General features: G+C 36.9%; 1 protein-coding gene across 1 annotated transcript in view; it reads left to right on the forward strand.

The window, feature by feature from the left end:
- Nucleotides 1-24535, forward strand: part of ZMAT4 (zinc finger matrin-type 4) — a 254802-nt gene that overhangs the window by 202311 nt on the left and 27956 nt on the right. Inside the window, exon 5 of the mRNA XM_042936666.1 lies at nt 22334-22430. Within this exon, the coding sequence (XP_042792600.1) occupies nt 22334-22430 (97 nt within the window). The remainder of the gene's footprint in view (nt 1-22333; nt 22431-24535) is intronic.

Here is a 24535-nt window from a genome sequence, read left to right on the forward strand (position 1 = left end):
TAGGGATCCTCTCTCCCTTCCCACATTTCTCCTTTGTATAGCATATGCTTAAGCAATCACCATCCTCATACGTCCCTCCTCCAGATGTCTCCAACCCCATCCCCAACCTGCCTCTAGGCACAGTCCTGAGAGAGGAAGCCTTACTTGGACTACCACACAGCCACACACTTATGAGCCCTCACCATACTCCAATTCTTAGATTCAGAGCAAGTGGCTGGTTCTGTAAGAAGGCATATCATTGTGTGTGAGGTGTTAACCTAGTTTTTACTGAAAGAAAGACAATTTTGGCTTTTAGTGGAGAAGACCCTTATACTAGGGGAGGGTTCCTTTGGTGAAGCCCTTCAACTTTATCTTGGAAATTTAGCTCCTCAACTTCCTTAAAGTTGGTGTAGAAAACATTTAAGTCTATATGTGTATGTCTATGTGTGTATGTATGTGTATGTATTTATGTGTGTGTTTGTATATATTTGTGTGTATATTTGACAATTAAAGCCCTCCTGATTAACCTTAATTATAGACCTAAATTGAACACCTACTGTGTGTAGAGCTTTATGTTAGAAATACATAAATAAATCAGAGAGTCCCTGTTCTCCAGGGACTTATAACCAAGTAGGACAAGAAGTCAGAGCATTAGATAATTAAAATGCAATGGAAAAAAGAGGAGGGAAAAAGATGAGAGAAAATTTCTGTTAAGAAGTTTTGATTGATTTGACTTGTCTACTTATTGAATTAACCATTTTCTAGTCCGATTTCCCCACCACATTGTATCTATTGATTAAAGATCAATTATTTGTATTGTCTGATCAGGAAAAATCCTGTGATATTCCACATACCTGGTAATACTTATACCTAGAAACAATCAGTTGGAGCATCAGAAAAGTATTTTGCAGCTATTGGGATTTTATCTCATGGGATTGCAGGCCTAATATTTTATTTTTCTATACATGTTCACAAAAAATTCCACAAAAAATTCATTATACCCTTTAATAACATACATTGTGATTTACTTTGATGTTCAAAATAAGCATATCACATAATGGCATATGAAAAAAAATTGTGTGTTCTTTTTTTTCCCAATCTGTAGCTTAATCTTATATCACAAAATCCAGGGAGTTTTTAAGAATACACATCTCTTTGTCTCTTCAAACACTTCCTTTTGGAAAGGCACATTGGAATCTTGGTGGGAGGAAAACTTATCTTTTTAAGTTTTTATTTATTTTGAGAGATAAAGGGAGAGCGAGTGGGGAAGGGGCAGAGAGAGAGAGGGATAGAGAGAATCCCAAGCAGGTTCCACACTCTCAGAGCAGAGCCTGACGTGGGGCTTGAATCCATGAACTATGAGATCATGACCTGAGCAGAAATCAAGAGTCTTAACCGACTGAGCCACCCAGGTGCCCCACACTGTAGTCATTTTTGACACCCCCTCCCCCATTCACAAACATTGCTTTTAAATAGCCATGAAATTCAAATAATAGTTAAATGAATATTCCCATCCAAGTAACCAAAAAGGAAAGGACCATTCGGATATTTCTCTAAAGATTAATTATTTCTTCAGTGTTCAATTTATCTTTTATCAATATTACCTTTAAATGGTTATTCATTTCATTTGTTCATCCATACATCTATCCATTCAAATATTTATTGAGTGCCTCTTTGTATCAGATGCTTCCCAGAGCTTGGTACACAGATTGTAATGCAGCATTCTAGAAAAAAAAAATTAAGCTTATTTATTTATTTCTTTTGAGAGAGAGGGTATGAGTGGGGGAGGGGCAGAGAGAGAGAGAGAGAGAGAGAGAGAATCCCAAGCAGGCTCCAAGCTGTCAGCATAGAGCCCGACATGCGGTTTGATCTCACAAACTGTGAGATCATGACCTGAGCTGAAATCAAGTCAGACGCCTACCCAACTGAGCCAACCAGGTGCCCCAGAAAGTTGTTTTAAAAAGTAAAATATATAATATGTTAGATTCTGCTAAGTGCTAGAAGAAAGATGAAGGGAAAAAAGAGGGGAGTGAGGTGAGGGGGTTTGCAGTGTCACCAGAACAGTTAACGAAGACCTCCCAGAGAAAGTGACTTTTGAATGACAATCTGAAGTTGCTGAGGACAAGCTATGCACAGATCTGGCAATGAACAGACAGAGGGGTAAGCATGGGGTGAGGGTGGAGAATGGGGAGGCTGAGAGACAAGGGGGGATGTCAGACCAGTATGATGGTGTGAGGCCATTGTGATGACTCTGACTTGTAATCAGAGTGTGATGGGAAGCCATTGGACTGACCTGTTCACTGGGTCATTCTGACTGCTGTGTTGAGAACTAAGTCGGGAGGGAAAGAACAGCAGCAGGGAGATGGATGTAGACTCCAACTGAGATCATTCACATGGGAAACAAGCAGGGCTTAGGCTAGGGTGGTAGCAGCAGAGGTGTCAAGAATGGATTTTGGATTGATTTTATCCAAATATCCCACTTCTGTGTATATACCCAAAAGAACTGAAAGCAAGTACTCAAGCAAAGAAGTGCACACCCATGCTCATGGCAGCATTATCCACAATGGGCAGAAGGGGGAAGCAACTTGTTTCTGTCAGTGGGTGAATGGGAAAACAAAATGTGGCAATATGCACAAATGGAATAGTATTCAGCCATAAAAAGAGAAGGAGATTCTGACACATGCTCTGACATAGATGAACCTGAGGACATGACTATAGAGGAAATAAACCAGCCACAAGAGGACAAATACTGTGTGAATCCAGTCATATGAACAGTCATTCACAGAGACAGAAAGTAAAATGGCAGTTGCCAAGGGCTGGGGGTAGAAGGGAAGGGGACATTACCATTCAATGGGTGCAGAGTTTAGTTCTGTGATGTGAGAAGGGTCCCATGGGTGGAGGGCGTCAAGGACAGTGAAGCAGTGTGCATGTGCTTCATGCCACTGAACTGTACACCTCAAAATGGTCAAGTTGGCAAATTTATGTTACTTGTATTCACCATGATCAAAACAATTTGCATTTTTAAATGTAAGAATAGATTCTGGATGTATTTTGAAAATGGAGCCAACTGAGCTGGATAGGGTGGAAAGAGGATTGGAGGTTGGCTCTAACATTGGAGTCTGGGTAGCCTGGAGAGCAGAGCACTGTGGAGGAATGATTCCAAATGGAAAGCAAAAAGCTTGGTTTTATGAATGCAGACATTTCAGTTAAATCTCTCTTGCCTTTCTTCTTTTAGGGGGAGAAGGTAATATCCTAACTTTATTTTTGGCATTTTATGACTTATGGCCCTCAGATCCTCACACTGCCTCAACCTCCCACTGCAAATATATGCAGTGGATTCTCTATTTACGCTAGTTATTCTATAAATCCCTCTTTATGACTGAGCTGCTACTGGACCACTGTTCTTAGAGGAAATATGTACAGTTGTCTGTATACACATCTCATGTAGATTATAATCTTCTTGGGGTGCCTGGGTGTCTTAGTTGGGCATGTGTCTCTTAATTTCAGCTCAGGCCATGATCTCATGGTCATGAGATTGAGCCTGTTGTCAGGCTCCACACTAGGCATACAGCCTGCTTAAGATTCTTTCTCTCCCTCTCTCTCTGCACCGCCCCCCATTCCCTCAAAAAAAAAAAAAAAAAAGATTATAATCTTCTCAACAAACCACTCACACATATAGAGTCTGTTTTCTTTATATTACGAAAAAGAGAATGAGGTTCAGAAGCATTAAGTGACTTTCCTGAGGCCACCCCACTAATAGGTGCCAGAGTTGGGATTCAAATATCATCAACTGGCCCCAATGCTGGAATTTGTTGGACTACACTGGCTAGTCCCTCCCATCTCCATCCTCTGGTCATCTCTGTTTGAAAGCTGAAACAAGAAGGCAGAAACATGCATGTGGGCTGCTCTATACATATCTGGGAATGATCACAAAACATCATGAGTTTTGACTCAGGAATTACAAATACGTTTTAGCAAGTAGATAATTCTGTAAATATGAATCCATGAACAATATCATATATCATGTCGTATTGTATTATATATCATATAAGGATATATGGATAATAGAGGGTAGATGGATGGATGGAGAGATAGATAGATAGATAGATAGATAGATATTTAGATACATCAAAGTCTACTGGGAAGTCAGTTTGAGCAATTGGATAGGAATTGCCACTCTCACCAGAGCCGCTGCCTGCTCAGTGTTTATAAGGACTCTAGAGAATAAATGGCATTGTTAACAGAGACTGCTAATGGAAGAAAAAAACCAAGTCTTCAGATGGATCCTTGAGTGTGCTCCTTAAGAATAAAGAAGATGCAATTAGATGACTTCCAATATACCCTTCTGCATTTTCCTTTTTATCTAATTTATGAACTTAGCTAATTACCTATTCAATAGCCTCAATCACTCAATTTAAGAACAAAGCAGACAAAATATATTGAGATCCACTGTGTCAACAGCTTTCTTAGGAGCAGTTCATGTAATGTCATATCTTCCATGTTTTAAAAAAAAATTTAATGAAGAATAGAGATAATTTTCAATTCAACTTTATGCCAAGCAAATATATAGGATGATTAGTATATAAGGAAGCATTTGACCTGTCAAAAAAGATGTGTATAAATAGCATCTGTAGAGAAGGCAGCTTGCCAGAATAATTTGAATATGCCTCAGAATGCTAAAAAAGAGAATTTATTCTGGAATATTAAATTATTTTGACTCTCCTATTCATAAGTTCAGTCTGCATTTTTGTCCAAAGCAAAGGATCATCATTATTAAAAATAACAATTGTAGTTTACCTTTATTGAGCTGTTTGGTTGTTATTCAACTATATTAACTCTTTGATTTTTCCTAATAACTCAAAAATAGGTAAAATTATTATTTTCAATCTACGGATTAGGGAGTGGAGGTTTAAAAAACAAGTATAGATTGAAAGAGGGAAAAATACAGGTTCCTCCCCCTGAATATGATCAAGGGGTACTTGATTCTTCCATATCAGTTGTTTCCCATATTCTCAGTCTCCAATATATTTGAGAATTATTGAGTCCATCTTTTCTAGATTTTTTATAATGTTTTCTTTTCCTAGAATCACATTTCTTCTCTATCTGTAAATTGTACATTTTGCTATTCTGTTACCTTGTAAATCAAACAAGATCAGGCATGTTTCTATAAATAGGTATGGTTGCTGGGATAGGTATTAAATAGGGAAATCTCCTGCCACGTGTCCTAAAGAAAAGTCACTTCTTCAAATTGCAGGGGGGCCACGTGGGTCAGGGTGTCTGCCAGGGGAAGGCAGAACAGGCCGCTATGTGACTGCAGTGATTTGAACACTACTGACTTCATAAAGCTCTCTCCCACCCATCTGGCCAAACCTGAAACTCCACTTTTATTTTATATATTTTTTAATGTTTATTATTTATTTTTCAGAGAGAGACAGAGTGTGTGGGGGAGGGGCAGAGAAAGAGGGAAACACAGAATCCGAAGCAGGCTCTGAGCTGTCAGCGCAGGGCCCGACACAGGGCTTGAACTCACAAACCGTGAGATCATGACCTGAGCAGAAGTCAGACGCTCAACTGACTGAGCCACCCAGGTGCCCCTGAAACTCCACCTTTAAAGTTCGTTTCTTTGAGTGTTGAAGACTTTTTAATTTCAAACATCCATATTAAAAGGCCAGTCCTGGAGGAAAGCAGTCTATAGCCACGATTTAACACAGAGTTTGCCAGGTTGTCTGCTCAAAGTAAGGTAAGGACCTGGCCATAGTAGATAGATGTCTACAGGCAGTCCAGAAGGACTAACAAAAGAACCAGAAGGACACCCAAGGTTATATTCATGTACCTAACAGTTGGTTTGTGTGTGAATGATAGAGAGAGGGAAAGAGCACAGTCTCATTTATAAAGTGATTACAAGGAGATAGTGACAATTAGGATATTTTTGCTGTTTGTATTTCACTTTTGAATCTTTCTTGGGCTAGACTTAAAAATTACCACTAATGCTTCTCCTGCTTCCTGGGACTTTTTGATTGACCAGGTAGCTGGTACAGCTCCATAGCAAAGGTTGCTAAAGATGCATTTGGACTTTCAGCAGATGTCTAAAAGAGGTGACAATTACTGTGTCCTCAGCTGATGCAACTTAAAGGTCAATGCCACAATTCTTTGACAGCTGTGGCCCTAAAAGCACTACTGACAGTTCTTGAAGGAAATCACAGCAGCTTGTGATCCCTAACCCTTGGGAAGACACGAGAGATGGTCTGAAGAGGTACCACCGCAAGACAGAGAAATGCATCTATGCTTTCCTACACACCTATTGGGTAACAAACAACTATCTGAGCCTTAATTTAACCCATTGTTTAACTTGATGCCACAGCCCACAACTTCATGTTAGGAGTGTAGTCTAGTTTAGGCATAATGGAATCTGTAATCAGCAATTGTGTTGTAGAAAAAAATATTTTTTTTGAAAACACTTTACATAAAAGAAATCCCCTGCTATGTTATTAGTTGTTTATATCCATAGAGATCGATGGCACTGCTGTGGGACTCAAAGGAAAGAGCACGTTTCATGTTCTGTGAATTTCCATTTGTACCACATCAATATCCAGACCAGGATGAAGGCATTTTGGTTGTAAGTGGTTATTTACTATATTTTTAAAAATCACTTGTGTATAATTCAAATAATGGATTGTTTCAGGGTAATTTCATTTCTGTTTTCTTAACATTTAATTCAACTCATAAAAATAAAAGAAAAATAAGTTCAATCCTTTGGATATTACCATAATAGTACTGATAACCTCTAAGGCTAAAATCAAGGTTGTATGGGGCTGATTTGCTCAAAGCATGAAAATGTGTCATCTATTCTCCGCCATGTAGAATATGTCTAAACCTTCTTCCAGTGAAGCAGTTTTTTAAATATTAAGAATAAATTACTCTGTCCCTTCTGAGTCTTCTCAGTAGGGTGACAATTTTCCAGTCCTTTCTTGGGTCAGGCATCCAACATGGCTGAAATGGTCTTTTAATTACTGAGAATAAATTTATTCCATAGCTTTAGGTTTTGTTTGTTTGGAAATAGCTTTTGAAGACACAAAGCTATTTGCCTCATGATTCCATTTTCAAGGCTGCGCATATATACTATTTAAGTAGAGAAAAAATTGTTTTAGATAATGTGTGTTCTTTGTTAATTGACTGTTTGGTACCCCGCAGTCTATGCCCATAGGCAGTGGGATGAATTCAGAAGGCTAAGCATTTAAGCATCCTGTACATTGTCAGGACTCTAGGATTGAGGAATACAGGCTCTTCTTTAACTGGGACTACAACAAACCCTGATCTTAGTGGGGTCACCTTGACTTAAACTCACAGGGAAGAGATATTCCATAGTGTAAGTCTAATACTAGACATATAAGCATTCCTCATGTTATCTTTGGGAGGGGTAGCATGACAAAATTCAGTGGTTTTGAAACTCTGCTCTGCAGAGCCCACAATCCCTTACTGGGGGTAGCCTAAGTGCTATGCTTAAAGTGTGATGGGAAACTGAGTGATGTTTGAATCCTCTAACCCCCATTTCAATGAGAGCAGTTATGCCTTGTCTATTTCACATATTAGTCTCAAATTAAGTTTTTTTTTTGGAAACAGATTTCTTCTACTTTCCTTCCCTCACTCCCATTTTTCTATTAAAAGCCCTAATGTAGTTATTAAGATCATTAGCTTTGAAATCAGAAATAGATTCAGATCTAGCTTTTCCACTTGCTAATTCTGTAGGGTTTTGTTTTGTTTTGTTTTGTTTTGTTTTGTTTTGTTTTTGAGAGAGAGAGAGAGAGAGAGAGAGAGAGAGCGAGCGATCAGGTGGGGGAGAGAGCCAGAGGGAGAGACAGAGAAAAAGAGAATCTGAAGCAAGCTCCACACTCAGTGCAGAGCCTGACATGGGGCTCCATCCCACAACCCTGGGATAATGACCTGAGCCGAAATCAAGAGTTGGACACTCAACTGACTGAGCTACCCAGGTGCCTTGCTACTACTGTGGTTTCGATGTCTTTAAACCATGGTTTTATCACGTGTAAATGGGTTCATAATGTCCATAAGGATTAAATATGATAGTAGTGATTCCTTCATTCTTCTAAAAAAGCTTTGTTCTCTCTGCTTCCTCAATACCACCTCTACCAGTTAGGGTCTGATCAGAGGAATACAACCACCATGACTAATATAGAATAAGGAACTTATTATAAGGATCCGACCTTAGGCAATTATGGGAACTAGTAAGGCAGTCTAGGTATTGCCATTTCTTCTGTACCTAGTGTTGGGCCTGAAGTTATCAGGGCCGACGGTCAGGAAGGAAAAATGGTTGTGAGGCAAGGAAGAGTGAAGACAAACTACTTGGGAGGCAAAATTGGAACTGAAGACTGTGTCTAAGTGTTGGTGCCCCAGCTTCAGGGATATGGGTGAACTTGAACCAGCTTCCCACACTCACAACTGGCCCAGGATTCAGCAGTACCAAAGGTGGAGATCCAGTGAGAACAGGATATGTCATGGACCTGGCTTCTACCCAGTGCATCAGGGTGAGAGAACAGATCATCAATGCTCTGACATCAGGAAGTACTAACTTCTCTTCTCTCTTCCCTTTACCTACACCATCTCCATAGATGATCTAACCATTTCTACAGCTTTAACTACCACTTACATTCAATGACTTTCTGAATTACCAGAATATTCCTTGCCCTGACTTTTCTGTGATTTATGTTAGTGTGCTGGAGCTGGAATGACACAGACATAGAAAGCATGCCACTGGCACTCTACCCCTAACCAACGATAGACATGACTAACAGATGATGGCAGTCTTTCTCTATCACCTGGATGGAGAGCTCATCATCTGGCACTCTGGCAGCCATAGCACTCTACCAACCAATCGGAATTGATAGATGAACTGCATTATATTTGCTATCCCTAGAAGAGTAGGTAGAATTCATTGAGATGGAGCTTAATGGAGATAAACAGTAATATCTGAGTTATCAAATATAAAATTAGAGGAAATGAAGATGTGGCTTAGCAGAAACCTGTGTGGAAAAGACTTAAAATTGATTGATAGTGGGTTCAATGTAAGTGCAGATTTCAGGGGGTCAGCGTTTCTAGATACACTCTATCTCTTTCTCTCTTTCTCTCTCTCTTTCTCAAAGCTTTAAATGTATTGTTAGAATTAATGGTGCACAAGGGCTGTGACAGTCCTGCTATGCCTTGTAAATTTTTTTTTTAATTTTTATTTAATTTTGAGACAGAGAAAGACAGAGCATGAATGGGGGAGGGTCAGAGAGAGGGAGACACAGAGTCCAAAGCAGGCTCCAGGCTCCGAGCTGTCAGCACAGAGCCTGACGTGGGGCTCGAACTCACAGACCGTGAGATCATGACCTGAGCCGAAGTCAGATGCTTAACTGACTGAGCCACCCAGGCGCCCCCTGCTATGCCTTGTTTACTCATGAAACCACACTACAGAATTGGCCTTCAGTTTCAGGGTCATATCTTAAGAATGTTATCAACAAACAGGAAATGCCACTCAGAAGGTAATGATAGAGCTGATACAGGAGACTTGAACCTATGTTATAATGAAGAACATTGTCAAAGTGCCAATGACTTTCAGCCTGGTAAATAGAACCTTAGGGGACGTGATAACTTTCCTCAAGAATGTGATGTATTTGGAGAGATGCTAATAAACTTGTGCACAAAGCAGAACTGAGGCCAGTGGTGGAATTCAGCCATATTTAGAAAAGTGCAAGCCTTTAAAAACAATTCTACTTGTAAAAACTTCATGTGTCCTCCATGAGGTTTTGGACCATACCAGTGGTTTCTCCAAAACTTTCACCTTGGGGAGCTTTAAAAAATGTAGATTTCTAGGTTGCACTCTAGATTTACTGAATCTGGGATTCAGTAACCTGGGATTTTTGTTAACAAATTTCAGTTGATTCTCCAGTGGCCAATGTGAGGACCACTGGACTAGATGAGCCCTTAAGAGCCTTTTGTATTTCTGTGATTCCATTCCTAGTCACCTGTCATGGGAGGCAGTATGCATAGTGGTTACGTGTGAATCTTGAACAGAATGCATGGGTTCTAAATCCAGCTGTGTCTGCAGCCAGCTCTTATTTTGTGTAAGTAAGTCTCTGTACCTCAATTTCCTCATCTGTTAAATCAGGATAACAATAGTGTCTGCACATAGGGTGTTGCAAAGAGTTAATGAGTAAATGGGTAAAGTGAGCACACACAGTGCTTATGTATAGCATATGTAATGTAAGTATTAGCTACTATTTTTTATACTGGAAAATGACAAATCCATTTAGAGGACTGTTTGATTAATGCATGTGTAAGAAGTGGAGGAGAAAGAAATAATTCAAAACCAAATGTCTTATTGTTTTTACTTTTATATTATTGATAATCTTTCAGAATGGCCCTAGCTTTAGTATAGAACATATGGAAATATTTCTTTGCCTGTTGCAAGGTTATCAAAGCATAAATATGAAAATGAAGTTTACTTTCTAGTAATGTAAAACAGTGGAATGTGGAGGGTATAAATGAGGAGGAACAGAAACTGGCAAAACTCAAGTCTTGCTGAAGTTTTCATGTAGAATCACATCCATTAACTTTTCTTAACAGAGTGAAATATACATATCTTAGGTATACAATCTGATGAATTTTGGTAAATGAATATACCCTTACCTACCATCCCAATCAGGATATAGAACAAGTACTTTGCTCTGGAAAATTTTCTTGTATCCCTTTCCAGTCAACCCCCACTCCCCAAAGACGACACCTTTCTGAATTCTGTTATTAGAGAATAGTAGCTTTGCTCTTGTTGAACTTTATATGAGTGAAATCATGCAGTATATGCTCCTTCGTGTCTGACTTCTTTACCAAAATGTTATCGTTTTCAGATTCATTAATGTTGCATAAATCAGGTTTTCTTTTTATTTTGTTTTTTTGGTTTCTAGGTATTGTTTCATTGTGTAAATATATCATGATTTGCTTATCAATTCTTGTGTTAATGAACATTTAGATTGTTTTGAGGTTTTGGCTATTAGGGATAAAGCTGCTATAAGCATTCTTGTAAGTTTTTTTTTCTTTTTTTATACTAAGTTTTTGTGTCTCTGAGATAAGTGTGTAGGAGTAGAATGTCTGAGACTTAGGGTAAATACCTGATTAACTTGGAAGAAACTCACAGTTTTCCCAAGTGGTTTTATCATTTTTGCAATCTCCTCCAGAATGTATGAGAATTCCAGTTATTCTACATGGTCATTTACATTTGGTATTGTTGTTTTTTTCATGTTAGCATTTGTAGTGGGCATGAAATAATTTTTAGTTTTTCTTTGGATTTTTATTTCCCTGGTGACAAATGATGTTGAGCACCTTTTCATGGGCTTATTGATCATTTTTATATCATTTTTTATGACTAATCTGATCAAGTATTTTTCCTTTGAAAAATTGGGTTATCTTTTTATTATTGACATGTACGTAGGAATTAATTACATCTTCTGGACAAAACTGTTGTATCAGATATAAATATTACAAATATTTTTTTCTTAGGATGTGGCTTACCTTTTATTTTCTTAATAGTGTCTTTTTATAGACAGAGGTTTTATTTTTTATAAAATCCAATTTATCATTTTTTTTATGTTGAATGTGTTGTGTTCCCTAAGAAATCTGTACTTATGCCAAGTTCATGAAGATATTCTCCTATAGTTTCCTAGAAACTTTATAGTTTTAGCTTTTACATTTAAATTTATAATTAATCTTAATTTTAATGTGTGCTCTGAGGCATAGGTTGATATTCATTTTTTGTTTCAGACATTTATCCAGTTGTTCTAGCACCATTTGTTGAAAAAGCTTTCTTTCCCCCTTTGAATTGCCTTGACACCTTTATTGAAAATCAATGAAAGTGGTCAAAAGGTACAAACTTCCAGTTATAAAATAAATAAGTACTGGGGATGTAATGTACAACATGATGACTGTAGTTAACACTGCCATATGGTATATTTGAAAGTGGCTAAATGGGTAGATCCTAAAAATTCTCACAATAAGGAAAATATTATTTTCTTAAATTTTTTTTTAATCTATATGAGATGAAGGATGTTAACTAAACTTACTGTGGTAATCATTTCACAATATATGTATGTCAGTTCATAATGGGGTATGTCTTAAACTTATGTAGTGCTGTATGTCAATTTTATTTCAATAAAACTGGAAAAAATCAATTGACCCTATGTGTGTATATCCAGTTCTGGAGTCTCTATTGTGTTCCACTCATACACTTTTTCCATGCATATGCTAATGGAACACTGTTATGATTACATCAACTTTTGTAGTAAATCTTAAAATCCATAAGTGAGAGTCCTGAAAACTTTCTTTTTTCAAGTTATTTTGGCCATTTAGTTACTTAAATTTCCACCAAATTTTATTTTTTTACATGGATTTTTTTTTTACTTAAATTCTAGTTAACATACATATAGTGCAATGTTTGTGTCAGGAGTAGGATTCAGTGCTTCATCACTTATATATGATACCCAGTGCCTATCACAAGTGCCCTCCTTAATACCCATCACCCATCTAAACCCATCCCCCACACCTCACTCCATCAACCCTCAGTTTGTTCTTTATCACTAAGAGTCTCTTATGGTTTGTTTCCCTCTCTTCTCTTCCCCTATCCCTTCCCATGTGTTCATCTGTTTTACTTGTTAAATTACACATATGAGTGAAATCATATATTTGTCTTTTTCTGATTGACTTATTTTGCATAGCATAATTCACTCTAGCTCCATTCATATCATTGCAAATGGGAAGATTTCATTCTTTTTGATGGCTGAGTAATATCCCATTGTATATGTAAATACTGCATCTTCTTTATCCATTAATTAGTTGATGGACACTTGGGCTCTTTCTATAGTTTGGCTATTGTTGATAATGCTGCTATAATCATCAGGGAGCATGTACCCCTTCGAATCTATATTTTTGTATCCTTTGTGTAAATACCTGGTAGTACAATTGCTGGGTCATAGGGTAGTACTATTTTTAACTTTTTAAAGAACCTCCATGGTTTTCTCCAGAATGACTGCACCAGTTTGCATTCCTACCAGTAGTGCAAGAGGGTTTCCTTTTCTCTGCATCCTTGCCAACACCTGTTGTTTCTTGTGTTGTTCATTTTAGCCACTCTGACAGATGTGAGGTGGTATCTCATCATGGTTTTGATTTGTATTTCCCTGATGATGAGTGATGTTGAGCATCTTTTCATGTCTTTTAGCCATCTGGATGTCTTCTTTGGAAAAGTGTCTGTTCATGTCTTTTGCCCATTTCTTTACTGGATTATTTGTGTTCTTTTTTGGGTGTTGAGTTTGATAAGTTATTTATAGATTTTGGATACTAAAATTTTTTTGTTTGTTGTTTTGTTTGTTGTTTTCTTCCCTGTGCAGAAGCTTTTTATCTTGATGAAATCCCACTAGTTCATTTTTGCTTTTGTTTCCCTTGCCTCCAGAGACTGTCTAGTAAGAAGTGGCTATGGCTGAAGTCAAAGGGGTTGCTGCCTGCATTCTCCTCTAGGATTTTGATGGTTTCCTTCTCACACTTAGGTCTTTTGTCCATTTTGAATTTACTTTTGTGTATGGTGTAAGACAGTGGTCCGGTTTCATTCTGCATGTTGCTGTCCAGTTTTCTCAACAACATCTATTGAAGAAGACTGTCTTTTTCCATTGGATAATATAGCTTCAAATCTGGAATCTTGATGCCTCCAATTTTGCTTTTCTTTTTCAAGATTGCTTTGGCTATTTGGAGTCTTTTGTGGTTCCATACAAATTTTAGGATTGTTTGTTCTAACTGTGAAAAATGCTGGTGGTATTATGATAGGGATTGTGCTATATATCCACACAGATTTTAGAAACCACTTGTCTATTTCTGTAAAGAGCCTGTTGAAATTCTGATCAAGTTTGCATTGAATCTATGGGAGAACTGATATCTTAACAGTAATGATTCTTTTAGTTCATGAATATGGTGTATTCTGTCCCTATTTAGGTAGTTCTTAATTTCTCTCAATAATGTTTTGTAGTTCTCAGTCTTGTACAGCCTTTGTTAAATATCTTCCTAAGTGTTTTAAAATATGTTTGATACTGGAACGCTTGGGTGGCTCAGTTGGTTAAGCGTCCGACTTTGACTCAGGTCATGATCTCACAGGTTGTGAGTTTGAGCCCTACGTCAGGCTCTGTGCTGACAGTTCAGAGCCTGGAGCCTGCCTCAGATTCTTTGTCTCCCTCTCTCTCTGCCCCTCCCCCGCTTACACTCTGTCTCTGTCTCCCTCTCAAAAACAAACTTTAAAACAATTTTTTAAAAATATTTTTGATACTATTATAATGGTACTTTTAATTTTTATTTTCAACTGGCTTTGTGTATTGTGACCTTTCTAAAGTCACTTATTCTAGAGTTATTTTGTCAGTTCCTTAAGATCTTCTATATAAACAATCATATCTTCTATGAATAAGGACAATTCTACTTCTTCATTTCCAATCTGTAAGCCTTTCATTTTTCTTTCTTTTTTTTTTTTTTTTTTTTTTTTTTTTTTTTTTTTTTTTTTTTTTTTTTTTTTTTACCACACTGCCTAGAATCTCTCTGGTGCAAGGTTATATACAATGACAAGAGCAACATTCTTGTTTTTTTTTTCTGATTTTAGGAAACTGTTCAATAGTTCACCATTTAATATAATTAGCTATAAATTTTTGATAGATGCTCTTTATTAAATTAAGAAAGTTATTTTCTACTGTGCCAAGAATTTTGATCACTGATGGATATTAAAATTGTTAAGTGCTTATTTCTGTATCTATTAAGACTATATTATTTTCTCATTTTATTTGTGAATATACTGAATTATATTGTTTGATTTTTAAATGTTAAACTACTCTTATTTCTGGAATAAACAAACTTGGTTATGATGGAACTGATATATGAATATATGCACACATATATACACACACTTCTATATCTGTAATGTGTTTCTGATTTGCTAATTTTTAACAGATTTTTGGGTCATATTCATGACAAATATTGGTTTGCCATTTTATTGTCTTTTAGAGTATGCAAACTTTTTTATTAGTGTTATGTTGGTTCAAACCAAGTATGGAAGTATTTCCTCCTCCCTGTTAACTAAAATAGTTTGTGTAAGTTGATGTTATGCAATCATTTAATGTTTGATAGAATTATCCAAGGAACTTTCTGGGTCTAAAGCTTTCTTTGTAGGAAAATTTTGGACAAGAAATTCAATCTCATTAATAGATAAATGGCTATCTTGATATTCTATTTCACCGTGTGTTAGTTTTGGTAAGTTGAATTTTTAAAGACATTTGTCTATTTCATATGCTTTGTCAGATTTTTTGGCATAAAATTGTTCATGATATTCTTTTATTATCCTTATAAAATGCCTATAGGATCTGTATTAATAACAATTATTTTATTTTTATAATTTAAGTTTCTTGTTTTAATGACCTCCATCAGATTTGTTACAAGCTAATTTGTGCATTAATCCTTTCTAAAAAGCAGATTTGGGGTTTCTTATTTTTTTTTATAATTTGTTTCTATTTTCTTGATTTCTTCTCTATATTATTTCTTTTTTTTTCTACTTGGTTTTGGTTTAATTTTCTTGTATTTTTCTGGTTTCATAGGATTTCAACTTTGACCATTGATTTTGGGCCTCTCTTCCTTTCTGATATAAAGCTATACGTCTTCCTCTAAAAACTGATTGATTCATATGCAGTATTATTGTTATCATTCAATTCAAAATATTTCCTAATTTCCATTTGGATTTATTCTTTGGTCACAGGTTATTTATAAGTATTTTAGTTATTTTTTATAAATATTACTATTATTTATTTGTTTCAATTATAATAAAAAAAACACTCTACAAAATATAATTATTTGAAATTTAGTACAATTTTTTAAAGGCTCAGCATATTCCCTATCTTAGTTTACTTTCTATATACACTTGAAAAAATTGTGTATTCTGCGATTGTTGAGTGTAGTGTTCTATACATACCAATTAGTACAAAATCACTGATAGTTTTATTTAGATCTTTTAATTAACTTTACTGATTTCTTTGTTTTATTGCTTTATCAACTACTGAGAAAGGAGTGTTAAAATCTCCTATTATTATAGACTTGTCTATTTCTTCCTGTAGTTCTACCAGTTCTTGTCTCACGTATCCATAAGTTTTATCATTATCTCAACTGCATGTAGAATTGTTGTATTTCTCCCTTTGTCGTTATAAAACATCCTTTTTATATCTAGTAATATTTCTTGTCTTGAAATCTATTTTGCCTAATATTAACATGTGCACCTCCACTTCCTATGCTTATTGCTTGCATGGTATGTCTTTTTCTATCTCTTTACTTTCAACATATAAGTATTTGAAGTATACCTCTAGAAGATAGTATATATTTAGATCTTGGTTTTTATCTACACTGACAATTTCTGCCTTTTAAATGTTTGGTCCATTTACATATAATATAATTATTGATATAATTGAATTTCACTATACCATTTGCTATTTTCAATTTTTTTTCCATCTGTTTTCTATTTTCCTACACCTTTCCTGCCTTCTGAGTTAATCAAATATTTTTTTTTATTTTCCTATTTAATTTTTTCTATAGGGTCTTTAGCTTTATATCTTTTTATTTGTTTCCAGGGGATTATAATATGCATCTTTAAATGACCACTGTCTATTTAGAACTAATATTTACCATTTTGTGTAAAATATATCTTTTAACAGTAATATTCTGCCCCTATACATTCTTGTGCTACTGGTTTCATATATTATACACATATATGCATTATAAACACCACAATTCGCAATACAACATTATGTTTTTTTTAATTGTTTTCTGTCTTCAAATAAATTTAGATGAATAAACACCACAATTCACAATACAACATGATGGTTCCATTCCTAGTCCTCTCTTCTTGCTATTCATTCTCCTCCTTGATTAAAGATTTAATCAGTTTTTCACATCACAGCCTAAATCTCATCTCTCTGGTTTCATTTCACACTTCTCAGAGAACTCTGTTGACCATTCTGTCCAAAATCACTCTTCTTCCCTGTTTCCCTCTCATTATCCTGTTTACATCCTGTGTGACACCTTCACAATCTTTAATTGTGTTTTATTCACTTACTTGTTTCTTGTCTTTTAACCTGACTAGCTCCATCAAAAAATTATTTTGTCTCTTTTATTCTCTCCTACAATCTTGGTATTCAGCAAAATTGCTTGGCATTGTAATAAAGGTGCAATGATGTTTCTCTAATATAAAATGGATACAACTGAAGTTGCAGGGCATCTAAAGTCTGGCTTTGCTAGACTTGAAAAGACACATTGAGTATTCCCATACTGCTAAACACTCCAGGACCATCTGTTTTACACACTGTGCTAGGAATATAAATACAAAAGTGATGCATCTTCAAGAAGCTTTTCCAGACCCTCTGAGTTAGAAACCATCTCCTCCTCTATTCCCATCCATTCCACTCATCCTGACTGTGGTACTTTTTATGATTTACCTTGCACGATTGCTATTTGTATACATATCTTCTCTCTCCAACTGGACTGTCAGGTCCTTGCAGCAGTGACTATAGTTTCCAATACATATTGGCAATCCTATGGAAATAACTTTCAGGTAGGCAAAGGTTTCAGGATACTCTTAATATGGTATTGTAGTGAAAATGAATTGAATAAGAAAGTTAGCATTTTTGTTTAAAAAAATTCTCTAGTTTTCTGAGGAAAAAGAAGCTGTATAATTCCAAACTAATTAAGATTTCAACTGAGCATTAATAAAGCCCTAAGTTCCCACCAAGGACACTGTGTAATGTGTGGGGGAGGACTCCTCTGCCCCTTCTCTGCCTTTGTTCTTGTTTATACCCAGTGCCTGTCTAGTTTATGCTTCCTGTAGTTTTACATCATAATAAAGTACCAGCTATTTCCTGCCCACGCCTCTGTTGGAAGACAGAGCATGAGAATTGTAATGGAAAGCACAGATCAGAATATTTTTCGGATTTGCTGGTGATCTTTAAAATGCCCATTTTAAACATAAATATTTATGCCTGTTGCCAAGCTGAACCTCAATTTGTTATGAGGAGAACTTTGATTAGTCTGTAGTCTGAAGAGGACCCATGTAAATAGTAGTTACCATTTATTATGACAGCATTGGTGGAAAACTCAGGAGAGAGGAGAGCCTGATGCTGGTTTTCATATTCTGATTCCATACATAAAAGAAAGAATGGATCAGCCCTGGGTAAGCATTCAACCAGCTCACATGCTGGTTGTCATAACTTATAGTCTCTGGGTTGAGGGACTGTGGTCATCTTTCTGAGTCATGCACACCTATGAAATGGAAAGGTGATGTAAGTACAGCTCTTCTTTATGGAAGCTTTATTATTATTATTATTATTATTATTATTATTATTATTATTATTATTTTAAGACCCAGTATTGTTCTAACAAATTTAAGTGACCAAGGGGAGTATGAGTATAATGAGCCAGTACTTTTTAAAGTGTGTGTGTGTGTGTGTGTGTGTGTGTGTGTGTGTGGTGGGGGTTGGGTTACAGCTCTGACTTCTGATAGATTCCCAGGCCCAATCCAAAGATTATAGAGTCAGAATCTCTGGAATCTGTGCCTGGGAATCTGCTTTTGAGCACAATAGCTGGAGGATGCATACAGACTCAGAAGTTTGGGAGTCATTGCTTGAGGTAATAGAGTCCACAGTTGTCTATTGCCTCTGAACTGTCAGCCTGTGCCTGGAAAGCTTTTAGTCCCTTAGAGTGCTTCCCAGGAAGATCCTAGAGATCTGTGGTTATACTGTTTTTTTTTTTTCCCATAACTGAATTGACTCTTACCTGAATCACAATTAGATAAATCAGTGTCCAGTTATGTAATTAAACTGAAACAAAAACAATTTAGTCCTTACGTTGGCCAGTCTGGCTTATCATATGACATGACAGATAGGTTTCCCAGAAACATGCATGGGGACCCTAAGAATTTGAAAGTCTCCAGGAATTTCTGCTGTTTTTCACGTTACTAATGATATTGCAATATTCTGTCAGCAGGATTCAAGGGATGTTATCAGAGACCAACCTTATTCTTGCCCTCTGCTGCCTTTTCAAACTGTCTCTGTGGGATTAATGCTTCCCTACTCCTTGGATAAAAGTAGAGTAAGCTTCATGAATTTTTTACACACTTTTAAGCTGGAAAGAGTTATTTACTCTCATTCCTAGATACATAAAAATTCTATGCCATTAATTGATATATCCAGGATAGAAAAATAATTAAAAATTTTTTAATATTGATTTATTTATTTGTGTGATAGAGAAACAGAATGTGAGTGACAGGGGCAGAGAGACAGGGAGACACAGAATCTGAAGCAGGCTCCAGGCTCTGAGATGTCAGCACAGATCCCAATGCAGGGCTTGAACTCGTGAACCATGAGATCATGACCTGAGCTGAAGTCAGATGCTCAACCAACTGGGCCACCCAGCTACCCCTAGAAAAATAATTTTTAAATATCTCCAAATGTTCAGGTACCTGGGTGGCTCAGTCAGTTAAGTATCTGGCTCTTGGTTTCAGCTCAGGTCATGATCTCATGGTTCATGAGTTTGGGCCCTACATTGGGCTCCATGCTGATAGTGCAGAGCCTGCTTTGGATTCTCTGTGTCTCTCATTCTCTGCCCCTCTGTTACTCGTGTTCACTCTCACTCTCAGAATAAATAAACTTTAAAATAAATAAATAAATAAATATCTCCAAACTTTATTAAAAGTTACTTTTCCCCCCCTCTCTCAGCTCAGATTTTGCTTGGACTGCCTATTTGCTGTGAAAAAAAGACAGTTCAGTAGGGTCCTTTCTTTTTCTCTGCTCAGGGCCTTTGCTTGTCTTCTAGGGCTTTTGCTTTTATCCCTTTAGCTCAGAAGGCTGCCTCAGGTTCCTCCAGAGCTGAGGGATGCAGGGTGTCAGGTTAGAAGGGGAAAGGGATTGAGGTGCCTGGGTGACTCAGTTGATTAAGTATCCAGCTTCTGCTCAGGTCATGATCTCACCGTTTGTGGGTTAGAGCCCTGCGTTGGGCTCTGAGCTGACAGCTCGGAGCCTGGAACCCGCCTCAGATTTGGTGTCTCCCTCTCTGCCCTTCCCCCGTTCATGCTCTGTCTCCCCCTGTCTTTCAAAAACTGAATAAAAGTTAAAAAAAAATTAAAGAAGGGGAAAGGGATAAGAGTTGATTTGATAGATATGCATACAAAGCTGGTATAGATCCTGCCAGATCTGGCGGGGGCTGCAAACAGACTCTTCATTTCATGGAGCAATTTCTTGGCTTTCTCAGGAACTCAGCATTACTCGATATGGGCTAAGTATCTCCTCTGGGGACACTTTAAGCTCCAGGTTAGCCAGCTGAACACTCTTAACCTCTTTCTGATGAGGTCTTATTGTCCCCAACTCCAATATCCAAGACATCACCAAACTAGCCCCACTAATACCCAGTACACACATGGTCTGTGGGAAACTGACACATACCTTTTACTCTGACAAGCTGTGAGAATACAGGCCATGCCCAATCTTGCCACCTTTCTTGCTTTGCTATCAAGGTGGCTGGCTAACCAGCCACAGACTCTAGCATTTTGGATCTTGCAGGTGGTATAGAGTCTAGTACATGGCTTCTTGAGTGCAAGGAGGCACTTCTAAAGTTCTCTAGGGAGTTAGTTCCATTGAATTCTTTTCCCATAGGTTTGAGGTGAGAGAGAAGGACACCCCCAATTCACATGGACGAGGGTAAGTAAAACTTACAGTTCAATATGTCTCCTTTAGGAAATCCTCCACCTATCTCTTTCTTTCTTCTCCACCTCTTTTTTAGACTGGTGGTGGGTGGTCAGCTGGGGATTAGAAACTGGTTCTTGACTCTTTTCTTTGGATGTTTTGAAATGGGGTTCTCATACTTCACTTTAGTAATATGGGTGTAGGGCTTCAACTTAGGGCTTCATCTGGGACATTGGCAAAAAAAGTGTTCCATTTTAACATCTCTTTGAAATCATAATAGTAGTTAATTTATATTGATCACTTCTTATGTACCAGACACTCATTCATACATGCTTTATCTCACTCTGTCTTTCCCAAAATACTTTAAGGAAACAGAAATCCAGAGAAGTCAAATAATTCATGTAAACTCACCAGATTGCAGGTTACAAAATTCTGCTGACATTGTGCATTATTTTCCTTATAGAAAAATGGGAATGATTTTGTCTCTTAGAAAGAAAATGGTATGCATTCATCAGAAAAAAAAAACTGCTACAGCTGTTTATAATTCTGGCTCTTTTGATAGTAAGACGTAGAATTTTGGAGAAAATTAGTAACTGTCACTTGGTAAACATTTTAATATATTTTATTCACCTAATTCTTAGAACATCCTTGTGATATGAATGGCTTTATCTCCATGTTGAGGCCAGGAAGAAATTATGTGATTTCCTCTAGATCATACAACCAGGAGTAATTGGAGCCAGGATTTAAATCCAAAATTTTAGATCCTGCCTTCAAGTTTGCTTTTCTCTCTACTCTGATGGGACATTATAGCAGAAGGAATATCTTTAATGTGGGTCTCTGAACTGTGGCAAATGTTTAAAGTTTTTTGGTTAAAGCTACTTTCTAACATGTTTGACTCTAGATAAATCAATATTATAAAGAAGTCAAAGTTTTTGCTAACATCCTTGAAAGCAAAGAGCATCTTATTCATCTTAGAATCCCTAGAGCCCAGTTCAAAGTTGATACTTTATTAATGAATGGATTGAATGAATTAAACTAATAAGCAAATTAATGAATAACTTTCTTTTAAACTCTTTAGTGGAATGTAAACTTTTATGTGAATTAGATTATCAGCATTCTCTTGGGTATTTACATTTTATAAGATGACCCTGGAAGAACTCAAATGAATGAGGTCTAAAGCTAAATTTCTGATTCTACCATTGGAATAGGGTTGAAAGAGTAAGTGAGACAGAGTTTTTCTCTGGAGTCTCAAATTTCATTGCAGAGAGAACAGGTTACCCTGTCTCCATGCCTTAAGGAAAAAGTAGAATGCATCCTTTGTGTCAAAATATGTCCAGAAACCTTGTATCTCAAGGAAGCATGTTCTAATACTTTTAGTTATCCAGAAATAGAGCAGCCTGCTTCTAACTTCTGCTAAGGGACGTGTTGGCTGGGCTCTGGAAGGAGAATTGAAATGTTGGTGTGGTAGACCAGATGGCCTCTAATACTCTGTCCTGAACTTTTAAAGATTCTGGGATGCATTCAGGTAGCTGATGGCAAGGACACAGCTAATCAAGTCTGTCTGTTGTCCACAGGTCTGAGGCGCAATTACAGATGTACCATCTGCAGTGTCTCTCTAAACTCCATAGAACAGTATCATGCCCATCTGAAAGGATCTAAACACCAGACCAAGTAGGTACTTTCATGCTCTCACTCTTCGGGCCTTTTGTGTATAATTTATAGCATGGTGAAAAAAGGCTAACATTTTACTTATTTCAAAATAAGTCAATAGAAACAGGATCTCTTTATCTTCAAATTTCCCTTGATATTTATGTTGAAGCCTCCAGGGTCTACCTAGCACAACTTAAAGAATGGCTTCTTCTTTTTTGGCACAAGTAATGACAGGCTTTTTTGTTTGCTTATTTTCATTCTTTAATTTTTTTAAGAGCAGCTCAGCATATTTTCACAAACTTCAGGAAACTTTTAGAGATATACTAAGTGTTTCTAAATAAACAATTTTATCTGTGTTTGGAGGATGTGGCAGACTTCGGTGTTGTGAAGTCAAATTCTATGATTTTCTTCTACCACTTAACATTTCTAGATGAATATTGTTGATTAGTATAGAAACCCAACAAATCCCCTGCTATATTAAGTTATTCCCATGCATAGCTATTTTCCAATTAAATGGAAGCTCATTTCATTTTTCTCCCAAATTTCAGATAGCCAGAAAAGGCTATTGGGCATAATTTCACCTACATATTTCCCAGTATAAATATACTGTGCATCTTTTAAAAAACAGTGACATTAGCTTTGTAGGCATTTTTAAAGTAGCTGCCAGGACTGCTAATAAAATCTAATAAAATAGGGGAAAAAAGCAAAGAATATCTCAAAAATATGCAATTTTCCTGAGTGTAATTGTTTTAATTTCACTCCTATTCATTAGTAGAATTGTTTAACAAATTTAACTGTATCAAGGCCTTGTGATTAATGAATGATTCATTCAACAAACATTTATTGAGCACCCACTATGTGTCAGATTTCAAAGTGTGCCCCGGGGAAGAAAAGATGAATCAAATTAGGCCTTCCTCTTGTGGAGCTCCCTGCCAGGCAGAGGAAACAGCCATGTGAACACAGGGATTATTCTCTAATACCAGGATGTGTACTCCCAGAGCTTTGGGTACCCAAGAGGGAACAACCAGGCCAAGTTTGACAGGGACATCGGCGAAGAGCCTGGGCACATAAATGAGGTTGTGGTCTGATTTTACTCACCATCATAATAACCTCACTGCCCAGCACAGCACTTGACACATATGAAGGGCTTCATAAACATTTTGATCGAATGGATGTGTGATTTTAAAAGATGAGTGACAACTTTCCAGGCAGGGGCATGAGGAAAGTGCATTACAGTCAAGGACTTTATTATTATTATTATTATTGTTTGCAAAGGTATCATAAAGATGTAGGTCACAGGGGTCTGGTGTTGGTAAGGAAATTTAAGCCTGGAGTTAGGACTCTCAGTATTCCCTCAATTGGCGCTGTCTCCTGAGTCAAATCCCCTTTCATGACTTGCTTTACTCTGATCTACCCCAGAGGGTTTTGTTGAGGTAATTCTTCAAAAAGACTGTCTCTGATTCGTGATGGAGTACCTAGGACACTTGTATTGATTACTGGACACCTCCCCCCCTTCCCCTAACAGTTTACTCAGTGTGTCTCTAACTAGTATTTTGTGACAGGCACTGAATGCAGTCTTACCAACATGACATCTGATGGACACAAAGACACATTACAAGCAGCTGCAACAATAAATGATTATCTTTTAGAGGCATGCATTTATTGCTCTTAACAAATAAAAAGAAAATGGTAGACAATAGTGACTTTAAGTGGCACAAATTAGGTAAATAAATAATGCAAATAGTATCTCCAGCTCCAGGAAAATCTCTATGTGTACCTATACAACTTCATGTGCCAGAAAGTGTGCTAGGCATTTCCACACCCATCATCTCATTTAATCCCCTTAACTACCTTCAGATAAATGTCATTAACCCATTATTTTACACAAGAAAGTTAAGACTCAGAGGGACCAAAGCATCACCTTGCCAACAAATGACAGAACCAGGGCTGAACCTAGTAGTGTCTGACTCAGGCTCACTGAACTACCACAGTGAGGACTGCCAATAGAGAGTACCAGGATGAACTTTGAAAAAGAGAGCATTCCTTTCCCAGTGGCTTTAATAAATAAATGTGACTTCAGAAGTGTATATCTCCTACCATGATTTCTTTCCAGTAAAAAAGACATT

This window comes from Panthera leo, chromosome B1 (genome assembly GCF_018350215.1).
Source record: "Panthera leo isolate Ple1 chromosome B1, P.leo_Ple1_pat1.1, whole genome shotgun sequence".
In the NCBI taxonomy this organism is placed as follows: Eukaryota; Metazoa; Chordata; class Mammalia; order Carnivora; family Felidae; genus Panthera; species Panthera leo.